The 12,975-nt window shown below is 35.8% G+C and overlaps 1 protein-coding gene across 8 annotated transcripts in view; it reads right to left on the minus strand.

The window, feature by feature from the left end:
• Positions 1-756: 756 nt before the first annotated feature.
• Positions 757-12,975, minus strand: part of LOC125044013 (mediator of RNA polymerase II transcription subunit 12-like protein) — a 39,340-nt gene continuing 27,121 nt past the window's right edge. For 5 of the 8 annotated variants that reach the window (XM_047640442.1, XM_047640441.1, XM_047640437.1 and 2 more), the window contains 5 exons: positions 12,136-12,271; positions 8,024-8,158; positions 4,353-4,533; positions 3,467-3,890; positions 757-2,655 (listed from right to left, as the gene is read on the minus strand). In XM_047640442.1, coding sequence (XP_047496398.1) covers positions 2,158-2,655; positions 3,467-3,890; positions 4,353-4,533; positions 8,024-8,158; positions 12,136-12,271 — 1,374 coding nt within the window. In that variant the 3' untranslated portion in view covers positions 757-2,157. The remainder of the gene's footprint in view (positions 2,656-3,466; positions 3,891-4,352; positions 4,534-8,023; positions 8,159-12,135; positions 12,272-12,975) is intronic. The other 3 variants (XM_047640436.1, XM_047640440.1, XM_047640439.1) reach the window with 3 other exon arrangements.

Below are 12,975 nucleotides of genomic sequence, written 5' to 3' on the forward strand. Positions count from 1 at the left end.
TTGAGAGAACTAGTCAAGACATAAGATCTCTGTATAATGATGTATTATTTCTGTATAAACTGGATTTTTTGTATATAGCTATCAATGAATTGTGTAAGTTTATTAAAAAAAATGTTGTATAATATTTTGAAATATAATTTTCATTTTCTAGATGGGTATTTTATTTTCATCATCCACTTTGGTACTCGTGATTGTGTTTTTATTATTATTATTATTATTATTATTATTTATAAAAATCGAATAAGATTTAAATAGGCATATTTACTAAAATAATGGGTTGACATGGCAATAGTTAATGGCAAAATTCCCCAGAGTTGTAATTAATTGCAACTACACTTAGGTCTTATAATCAATAGATAATTATTATTATCGAAGGGCACTTTTCTCATACTCCTGAGTGATTATGATAACATTCCTGTTATGACAGTGATCATGAAAATGATGTCAATAATGATAATTAATGTAAAAATAATGTACTTTATACTTTTGCTATTACAAATAAGAATAAACAGTGATATTCTCTCTCTGATGTGCCATCATATCTCACATGTTGCACAATGTCACCCAGACATGTTTCTTGTATTTTGCCTAATTTCATAAAGCTATAGACCTCAAACTATGCCCTTCCCACACATACACATTCCCTGGTTTAGCTGTTACCTTAATTTATTTTCACTATCTACCAGTCCTTACACTTGTTTGATTAGTGATATAAAATGTCCTTCACATCACTAGTAAAGGCAGTAAAACAAAAGATCCTATAAATGTAATGATTTATTTCCTTATTTTAAATAAAAAGTAACAGAATCATGGTAGTAGGAACACATCAACTGCTCTTTTATTGATATAAATAAATTGAAAAACATTTCTTTCATAATTAACACACTTTTCAAGCACTATCCACCTCATGTTGTGCAAAAAGCTAAAATAGGAGAGACAGAAGGATGAAAGACAAAAGAATCCATATTTCCATTGCAATCTCTTATATCCTTTACTCTAATACTGAGATCTTTCCTTCTGCATCAAATAAGTCGAACCAATAGGTGCAACTGCAAACGCTTCACTGAGCAAATCAAGACTCCTCCTCTAAGCCTGAGGTTTACACAGGATCTGTTGCCATAGAAACTGTATGTGACAAGATTCAAGGAAAAAAGAAAAAGTATATTAAATAAATATACCTTGTTATTGCCAGGTACCTATATCCCTGAATTATTCTAACAGGATTTAAAGAAATGTCATGTCATCTATTATAAATGACTCAAAATATACAGTTATTACATTTAACTTACTGCTCTCTACCCTGCTCAATCTAATTATCAAATAGGAGACACTTTGTTTGTACATCCAAACATAAAGTATACGAATGGAGTTAAAGTCCAAAACATATACGTATTACAGTTGGCTTTCCAGCTTTACAATGTTTTCAACTTCCGTGACTTCTAAATCAAATTCATGTCAACAACATAAACTCCCAGCGCAACCAATGTGAGAGTTGCAGTTTTGTCACTGGGCAAATAATATCATTTGTACTTATAATCCATGTAACTCCCAACTCTTGAAATCCAACATGTATAAATTAAAATGCCCAAAATGTCAAATCAGAAGATTTAAAACAACATACACTGGCAATCTTCCTGAATATCAGTAATAGCACATTAAAAAGCCACAGGGGGTAAGCTCAATCAATTAAAGACACTGGTTTTAGGAACTAAGATGATTAAGATTTATTATTTCTAATATTTTTTTGCAAATTAAAAAAATATGAAACATACAAAAATATACAAATAGAAAAGTCAGGAATCAAGTTTAAATTAAGAAAGGGAATTCAAAAGCCTGAAAATAAATAAATCAGTAAATTAATTAAATTAAGAATGCCAGTCCAGTATATTGTTCAATGCCAGTCCAAGTTAGTATTCATCTCATCTCACAATGGCAGGCTGTGCAAGAGCCTACAGTCTTCCCTATTTAAAAAATTAGATTTATCATGCGAGTTAAGACCAAGACCATGTTGCTTTTAGCAACACAGTGTCAATAATAAAAATATATATAAAAACACATTTTATGCCTAGACAATGAAAATAACCAATGTCACATATGGTCACCATGCTAAAAAGTCCAACTGAACCATTTTGAACAATTTCACATTGCTACTAGCTTCTAGTAAGGAGGAGGCTGAGGGTATCCCATTCCTTGTGAACTTGGATGTAGCATTTGTTGCTGTTGCTGCTGTTGTTGCTGCTGTTGTTGCTGTTGCTGTTGCTGCTGTTGTTGCTGCTGCTGTTGCTGCTGCTGTTGCTGTACCCCTCCCATTGGTCTCTGGAGGTGTGAGAGTAGTGTTCCTCCCTGTCCTGGTCCTCCAGGCCCTGTCTGACCTTCATTGGTGGGTCCTCCTTGCATCATCATTCTCTGGCGTATCATGGAGGCATTGCCCTGTGCCATGGGGTGTCCCCCGGGCCCCATTCCTTGGGTACTGATACTCTGTCCCCCTGGGCCCATGGATTGACCAGGGCCCATGGACTGTCCAGGACCCATAGTTTGGCCCGGGCCCATTGACTGTGCCCCTGGCCCCATGGTTTGACCCATGGGCTGCATGCCTGGTCTGGCATACCCTTGACCACTGCCAATCATGCCCATACTGCCATTGCCACCTGGACCCTGAAACAACAAAAGCATCAAGAGTTCAATTTTAACCCTTAGATGATGGCATCACAGACTCTGGTGATTTCTGGCAACCATACCCAGCAGATCAAGCTGGTTTGTTATGACGGCTATACGTGTGGCCAGCAGTAACAGGTTAAGCCAGTGTCACTTTTTTCCTTCTTTTTTTTTTTTTTTTTTTTTTTTGACATAGTCACACTAGTGATAACAACCACCAAACTACCCCTGCCCTCGGTAATGATCAGCATTATAAAGGCTATAAGAATGCACAATAAAGTGAAACACATATTTTTGACTCATGCAGCAGGATTACAGGGGACTGTGGCTCACAGATGTAAACAAACAAGCAAGCAACTAGTTGACTTATATTTCTTAAAACAATAAATACAAGAAAGATTTTCCCAATTATTTTATATCAGCTTGTCTTTTCAAATTGTTTCATAATAAAAATGTATTTGTTTTGCATTAATACAGTGATTATCAATTATAGCTTATGATCTGAACAGTCAATTGGAAAATTTGCCAGTGAAATAAAAATTATTGTTTCAATGGAAAATATCACATTCAGGCATAATGACGGTGGAAGTGGGAGGGAGAGAAAAAAACAGTGATAGTGTGATACTTCATAATTCCATAACGGTTACTTCAAATAAAAGTAACTTTCTAATGGGCAATTGGTTCCTCTTAAAACTCAATATGATTAAAATGATACACCATTCCCCATTTTATTGCAAGACATGAATTTCAAGCAAATATTAGTCAAGACAGGCAAAAGTACAAAAGGAAAGTACTGCATCAACCACAATACCTGTATGTACTGAGGACGTTGGACAATCTGTGACTGCGTCATGCCTTGCCCAATATAGCCACCTGGCTGCTGCTGCCGAATACCCATCATGGCAGGATTGGCCTGGTACCCAGGTTGGTATCCCTGCCCCATCATGTTTCCTGTGGGGCCACCAGGACCAGTGGGAACATTAGCTCCACCTGGACCCTGGTTCATCATTTGCCCACTGGTAATAGGACCCTGCTGGTAGGAGCTGTATTGGGACATGCCTGCCTGGCCCGGTCCTGTGGGCCCACCAGGGGGTCCTCCTGCACCACCCATGGCAGAGTACATCTGGCCCCCTTGGCCTGGCATACCCTGGGGCATGGGACCACCTTGGATTCCTCCTCCTGCTCCATACATTGGCCCTTGTTGGGGCCCTTGCAGGCTTGCTCGCAGTCCTGGTCTGTAAGATGTATAAATAAAGAACTGTAATTCAAAGAAGATTTCTCATACTGCCTATGGATCCATGCTGTTGGAATAATGTCCACACAAGAATAAATCAATTGTATATTTCTTTCTTACTAAAATAATTTAACGTAAAGGCAGAGGGAGTGGAAGAGGGAGAGGGAGAGGGAGAGGGAGAGGGAGAGGGAGAGGGAGAGGGAGAAAGAGGAGAGGGAGAGGGAGAGGGAGAGGGAGAGGGAGAAAGAGGAGTAGGAGTAGGAGTAGGAGTAGGAGTAGGAGTAGGAGTAGGAGAAGGAGAGGGAGCATGAGAGGGAGAGAAAGAAGGAACAGGAATAGGAGAAGGAGGAGAGGGAGAGGGAGAGGGAGAGGGAGAGGGAGAGGGAGAGGGAGAGGGAGAGGGAGAGGGAGAGGGAGAGGGAGAGGGAGAAGAAGAAGGAGAGGGAAAGAGAAGCAACTGTACCTCATCATGGGTCCCTGACGAGCCATGGCACCCATAGGTCCCCCAGGCATGTTGTTGAAGGCCTGACCAGCGGGCTGCCCTGGCATCATGGTGGGAGGTCCACTCACTTGCCGCTGCCCCAGCATGTTGCGGATGGCCACTCGGCTGTTGGATATGGCAGACTGGAACCTTGTTCCACCTGCTATGGAAAGGAGACAACATCATAATAGATATGGAACATGGCACAAGATAATAAAACTAATGAAAAATAGTGAAGGTCATAATCATAATAATAATAATAATAATAATAATAATAATAATAATAATAGTAATAAAAATAGTAATAAAAATAGTAATAATAATAGTAATAATAATAATAATAATAATAATAATAATAATAATAATAATAATAATAATAATAATAATAATAATAATGATGATAATGATGACAAAGATAATAATAATAATTATAATAATAATAATAATAAAAATAATAATAAAAATAATAATAATAGTAATAATAATAATAATAATAATAATAATAATAATAATAATAATAATAATAATAATAATAATAATAATAATAATCCATAATAAAAATAATTATCATTATTATTATTATTATCAATATTATAATTACAATCATAATCAAAATAATAACAACATTAATAATAATAATAATGATGATAATAATAATAATAAATACAATAACAATAACAATAACACTATTCATAAAAACAATAACAATAACAATAATATTAATTATTATACCAATTTTGTTATTATTGTTATTATTATTATTACCGGGTATTATTATTATTATTATTATTATTATTATTATTATTATTATTATTATTATTATCATTATTATTATTACTATTACTATTACTATATTGTTATTGTTAATATTATTACAATTATTATTATCATCATTATTATAATTAAAATTATAATAAAAAATAACAACAAAAAATAACAAAAATAATAATAATAATACAAATAATAATAATAATAATAATAATAATAATAATAATAATAATAACAATAACAACAACAACAAAAATAATACAAATAATGAAAATAAAAATAATAATAATAATAATAATAATAATAATAATAATAATAATAATAATAATGATAATAATAATAATAATAATAATAATAATGATAAATAATAATAATAATACAATAATAATAATACCAAAATAATCATAATAACAACAACAATAATAATAATAATAATAATAATAATAATAACAATAACAATAACAATAACAATAACAATAATAATAATAATAAAAATAATAATAATAATAGTAATAATAACAATAATAATAATAATAATAATAATAATAATAATAATAATAATAATAATAATAATAATAATAATCATTGAACATTGATAACATTACTATTCTTTAAAAATTATCAGTGAATAAAAACATTAGCAACCATAAACATATTTCATAGTAAGAACAGCCATAATAATGTTAACAGTAACACTAATAATTCTCTAAAGTAACAATATCACAAACATGATCAGACTAACTAACAGTCATGAAAGACACTGAAGGCCAGCCTAACTTCTCATTCAAGAGGGAGAGAGGCAGGAATTACATATTCCTCCTCAACACCACAAAACACACAGAGAGGAAACGCACACAATCGGCAGAGAAGCAAACACAAACCAGGTCACAAGAACACAAGATTCATTGTACAGGTCCCGTCAAGACTGCCTGAACAAGTGCAATGTCAGCAGCAGCACCAAAGCCAACACCAGCATTGTTAATGTTATCAGTGTCATCACCATCATCAGCATCAAAGCCATCGTCATCAACAATAACAATGTCATCGGCAGCATGATTGAAGCCATCATCATAACCAATGCCATGAGCATCAGCATCACCATCGTCGTCATCCAGACTACAGAATAAGGCGCAGGGCTCATCCAGGCCATGGAAGGAACAGATGCTTTAGCCATGGACAGAAGTAGCTATGAGCCCTTTCCACACAGCACACTCTAAGGGGAAGCATCTACTTTTCCGGCCTTGTGTCACAAGTCTAGTTAAAAGGTAGTTTTTGTGTTAAAAGAAGCTCAGCACACATGGGGGAGGGGGGACAATGCTGATGATTCCAAATGTGGTTACTTAGAACTAAAATGCAGGGAAAGGGTTGGAGGAATGTAGGATGTGGGGAGTGTGAAGAATGAGTGATAAGAGTGAATGATTGTGGATGTGAATGTAAGACTGAGAGAGTAAGTGTAATTTGCAAAAAGCATCTAATTCAAAACCAAGAAAAGCTACCTGCTAAACAAGCTTAATATGCATATGGCTAGCTGCATAAATCACACAGCCTTAATATTACATGGGTTACATGTAATATAGCATGCACTATAAATCTACACCTCACAGCAGTAACTGAAGTGTCAGTCTCTTTCAGTCTCTTTCAGTCTCTTTCAGTCTCTTTCAGTCTCTTTCAGTCTCTTTCAGTCACTCACTCACTCACTCACTCACTCACTCACTCACTCACTCACTCACTCACTCACTCACTCACTCACTTACACTTACACTTACACTTACACTTACACTTACACTTACACTTACACTTACACTTACACTTACACTTACACTTACACTTACACTCACACTTACACTTACACTCACATTTACACTCACACTTACACTCACACTCACACACATGCACGTATGCATTCTCTTACTCATTCTCTCATTCTCTCATTTTCTCTCTCTCTCTCTCTCTCTCTCTCTCTCTCTCTCTCTCTCTCTCTCTCTCTCTCTCTCTCTCTCTCTCTCTCTCTTTCTCTCTTTCTCTCTTTCTCTCTTTCTCTCTTTCTCTCTTTCTCTCTCTTTCTCTCTTTTTCTCTCTCTCTCTCTCTCTCTCTCTCTCTCTCTCTCTCTCTCTCTCTCTCTCTCTCTCTCTCTCTCTCTCTCTCTCTCTCTCTCTCTCTCATTCACTCACAAACTAATAACTAGTTAACAAGTGGCTCTACTTATACTGTGTGTACACATGTATTTTTGGTCAGTCCTGGGTATGACACCACACTGAGGATTTTGAAGCTCCAACACTTCAACATTCAAGAATCTTTCTAACCCATAAGAGTCATATTATGAAGGAAAAAGATTCCACTTAATTATCAACTCTTAGCACATTACATGAAAGACAAGTAAATCCGAAATACACACATTTCGATTGTTGAATTTTACATTGGATGTACAGGTACAGTATCCCCTAGTTTAAGTAAGAACTGAGCTATTTTGGAAAGCAGAAGTGGCTCAAGGCAAATAAGTTCTAGACAGCCCTTGTTGGATCTCAGCCATACGCAATTTACGACACACAAGTATGATGCGCAATTCATTCAACACCAAAACTGAAATCAAGAGAAACAAGTTGTTCTTGTTATTAATGCCAACATAAATGTGATAAGCCTAAAAATCTTTTGCTTCATCTCTTCTCTCCACTAGGATCAGAGCAGAAGCAGTAAGTAAGTAGTTAGTAACATTCTCACACCTATTAAAAACAAAAACAAAGCAAAAAAAAGAAATAAATCAATACATTTTTATTTTTTTAATATAGATATAGTTTTATACACTAAGCAGCAAACACAAAAAAGCAAATATCTCAAACTGAAAAAAGTGGGGCAGGGGGGAAGACCATTTCCGTTTGCAAGGTACCTTCTGACGAGTCATGGCTACACGATTTACTAATGCTAAGGTCATAGTCTGACCCTTTCTTCACAGCTGCTTTGCCATCATCTTTACTGGACACATTATTTCTAAGTGTGTGATTGCTTGTATTTGTCCAATTTTCTGTGGGAATGAGAGGAGAGAGAGAAACGGACAAGAGACAAACACAGGTGGTGCCCGGCCAAAGCTAACACACTATCTGGCCACATCAACTAACATCAACTAAGTCTGTAGCACTGTTATCTTTCTACTTTTTAACTGGTGTTTTATATGAGATGGAGAGTGTGGGGTCGACAGTGACAGAATAAAAAAAAAAATAAATAAATAATAAAGTTGGGTACATACACAAGGCTCAGACTGACAATAATCATGCAAAACACTACCTCATCCCTAAAAGAAAGAAAGAAAAAGAAAAAACAGTCACAATAAATTAACAGTATTTACAGTTTAAAGTATAGCCATTATGACAACAGAAGTCTTGTTATTTGAAATTTACTGGCTTAACCACAAAGCAAAACATTTTACGAATTGTATTTTCTTTTACAGTCACCACCCACACTTTCATGTATGCAAATTTTCTTCTTCCAATTTCACAGAATTATAAAGGTTTCCTGAAAATGAGAGGTGACAACTGGGCACTTCATAAATTCATCATCATTAGCAATAATAAGTACACAGAAAGATAAAAAGGCAGACAGACACAAACACACACCCACACACAGATATTTTGCCATAACCCCTTGGAACCAGGTGACGTGACCATCACGTCATGAAAAAGTCTGGACCCAGAGGCTGGTGACATGAACAAAATCTGGAAAACCTGGCTGTAGGCCAGGTGATGCGAATCTCCTGTCATAAGTGTTTCAACTGAAGGCCAGGGTGATGGAAAAGACTCACCACGAGTGCACAAATCCATTGGGAAGTTTGTTTTACTCATTTGGCGATTTTGCATTATTCCCATCAATGTGCGAGTGTGGAATGTAATGTCTGTAAGGAGTGACAGGAAGATCGCCAGCTCCATGGAAGACTCCATTTCCATGCGCAGCATCATATTCCTGGCACCATGATTGGCAATGCAGGTTGTATTACAGAAAATTGAATGCAAATTTTAAAAATAATACAAATAATGAAGTGTTAAATAGTTTTATTTTTCTTGCACTGAGTTGTAGACTACCTAGAGAGATAATATAGAGTCTGTGCAAAGAAAAAAGTCTATCACCATCTGGATAATGCAGATCAAATGGCATATATGTACACTGGAAAATGGCCCTAAAGCTAAGAGTAAATAACTTTGCAAATAGGAGGTATAGAGTCTTCACCACAAAGACTTGTTTGCGTGTGCCCAGCCTATAAGTTGCCACCTGGTAGAGCAGGCAGCTCACGTAAGCCTAATGGCCAAGTTTTTGGTGATTTGGTTGCCATGATGCAACAGGATCCAATTTGTTAATTCTTAACAACCCTGAAATTCCTCTATTTCTCTATAAAGAGTCAACAGCAAAATACATGTGTAACATTAAACAGAGGAAATTTCCGGATATAAAAGCGGATGAATCAATTTTTTAAAAATTAATCCCTGCTAGGACTAAATGTATCTTTAACTCTTGCCAATCAGTTTGAGTTTCTTGCATATATGGAAGAGTCTTATCAACAAGTGAATCCTTTCCTTTGCCTTCAGATGGCATGTATGCCACTCTATGGCAAGAATGATCATCTTGATGGAAACATGCCTCTATTACTCTGTCCAATTAGTTGATAGCTCTTCTTCATGCAGACTTTGCAATGTGATGGCAGGGTACTTTTACAGGGAATTTTGGCAAAAAAATTGCTCTGAGGCCTCATAATTGAACCCATTGCATCTATGTGTGGACCAAAATCCTGGCATTAGGCTCGCTTGAGTGGTGACTCTCCCAGGTGTATGAGCTTTAAGCCCAACCCACACCAACATTTGTGTGTATGAAGACATCTTGCCTCCACTTTGCAATGCTATCATTTTTTTTTCTGTATAAGCATCTTTTGCTTTTTTGCCCATTTCCAAGGTTAATATTTGTCATTTGATATGCTGTATCAAGATGGCAATGGAATATTTTCATGGTACAGATTCCATACCATCTCTATACATAGTCTACTACAATACACATTTACCTCTTAGATCCAGTTGCATTACAGCAATCACATGACCAAAAATCCTGGCATTAGGCTTACATGAGCAGCCGCTCTGCTGGGTGTGCGGCTTGTTCATATTTGCCATTTGATTTGCATTATCCAGATAGTAATTGACTGTTTTCTTTGCACAGATTCCATAACAACTCTCTAGGTAGTCTACAATTCAGTGCAAGAAAATAAAAATATTGAACATTTAGTTATTTGTGTCATTTAAAGAAATTTATTTGTAATATTCAATTTTCTGTAATACAACCTGCATCACCGCTCACAGCACCAAGAATACAATGCTGAGCATGGAAATGGTGTCCTCCATGGAGCCAGCGCTCTTCCAGTCATGGCTCATGGACATTACATTTGACACTCGTGTATCGAAGGGAATAATGCAAAATCGCCAAATGAGTCTAATCAACCTCCCAAAAGGTTTGTGCACTTGTGGCCAGTCTTTCCAATCACCCCAGCCTTAAAGCCAAAACACTCAGGACTGCAGGTTTGCACCACCTGCCCTGCAGCACGATTTTCATGTTCATGTCACCCGCCCCTCGAGCCAGGCACAGGATCCTGAGCTTGAAAAAGTCCTCCCTGGAGCTGGTGCTCTTCCAGCCATAGCTCAGCCATTCCCATCAACCCAGCCTTCAGTCATATTTTTCCAAGGCAGCATATTCCCATCACCAAGCCCTCAGCCAAATTTGTTCATGATGTGACATTCACATCAACAGGATCTACTAGGTTGATATAGAGTAAGTTTGTATAAAATCCACATGCCAGAACATTATCACTGCAGAGTATGACACAGAAAATTACACTCCATTTGCCCACAAGTAAACTGCACTGCTGTATTTACACGAGTCCCAGAATTTGGCCTGTTTAACAATTTAACTGGCCTAGAGGTACTGGGTTAATCAGGTAAAACACTAAAGCAAAATTGTTCTATAAATGGACCAGCAATAAAACTATCCGGATTTTTTTAAGAGATAGAGAACTAAAATTACTGATGATCCTTGATGATTCTTTGAAAACAATAAAACTATTATTTAGCACAACTTGTGACAATTCTACAACCAGACCTTAACACTCTTCAGTGGATATGACAATATCTATCTCTTTTCAGTGGATATGACAATATTTATATCTTTTCAGAATAAAGTTTACTTATAAAAGAGCAAATAATAAATTTAAATAAACAAATTTCATTAACAATTAATCCAATCGCCCCATTTGGCAAGAATACATGCCCATGCCCACTGTAATATAAGTTTATTTATTGTATTTACACGCAGATGGCTCTACAAGTTCTTAATCACCAAATAGCCAGTTATTAGAACTACATATCTCACCCTTTTCCGTCACTTTAGGAAAGGGTCTTTGGCATCATTTCGTTGTCTAAAATATTTTAATGACAATTGAATAATCATAACATGAATAACAATAATAATAGTATCAATAGTAAAGGTATTAATAAGAAAAACACATTTTCCCGCCAATTCAAGGAATGGTGAAATCTGTGGAGCCATCTGAATGTAACTAAATTCACCAATAAATAAAGGGGACAGAACATAAATCTGGGGCGAATGGGTTAATGAAGATGGAGAAATATATATGTATTCTGTACCAGTGTATATAAAAAAGCATTCCAGAACATACATCAAATGACCCTATAGCTTTACAGAAAGCCTGTACTTTAGAACAATCACATAATATACCATGACTTTAGCAGACAGCTGATCACAGCTTTATTACCATGATGAGCAAGAATTGTCTGAAGAATGTGACTTTGGGACACCTTGTGTAAAAGAAAAAAAAAAGTCTAGTGCTGCTAAAACACCTTTTCTTCCTTTTGCTAAGCAAACTTTTGAATAGTTTCTCTTCAAGTGAATAAAGAGAAAAATATATTTAAAAATACCTATAGATATATAAAATTCACACAATGATCCACTTACCTGGAGGCAAAGGTTGCTGAGAGTAGAATGGCTGCTGCTGCTGAGGAGGTTGTTGCTGGCCAAAGCCTGACCCCCACTGGTTGGGTGCTGGTCCACTAAACCCTGGGCTCTGGTAGGGCATTGCCTGCATAGTTGACTGTGTAGGAGACAAAGATTATAAATGCTATTGCACTGCTTTTCATGAATGATAAAATTAAGCAGATTTTAGTGCACTGCATTCTCTGATAGACAATGCAATTCCAGACTATAGTCCATTGCCTTCCAAATAAGATAATAATAACCCTAGGACTTATTGTGATCCCTGCCATGAAAAAAAAAAAAAAAAAAAAAAAAAAAAAAAAAAAAAAGAAACTAGTTCACGGAGTTTAAAGGTCAAATTCTATTTGTACTTTTTCTCCTTTATCCAATTCTGTCAGCAGTAACTACACCTTCTGAAAAAATGGATGCCGGCTTGAGGCAACATATCCTGATATATCCTATATAACTGATAATCTCATACACAGGATAAGCCAAATTTGACATTTAATGTAAAAATGGATTAAAAAATAAAGTGAAAACTACAAGAGAAAAACATCCTCTTGCAGGTGTCAGTGGAGGCATTGTTAGTTTGGTTAATAAGCCAAAACACCCTCATGATGAAAGTATGGCACTTAACAGTACTGGACAGAAACAGATAGAAAGGAAACGGTAATGCATAATGAACATTAAATATACATAAATGTAATACAGTACATGAATATATATAAATAAATATATATATATATATGCCTATTTTTTTTCACCCTCCCTAAATGATAATCTTCATATAAACGAAAGAAACCAAAAATGATACAAATTTGA

Source organism: Penaeus chinensis, chromosome 35 (assembly GCF_019202785.1).
Source record: "Penaeus chinensis breed Huanghai No. 1 chromosome 35, ASM1920278v2, whole genome shotgun sequence".
NCBI classification, from domain to species: Eukaryota; Metazoa; Arthropoda; class Malacostraca; order Decapoda; family Penaeidae; genus Penaeus; species Penaeus chinensis.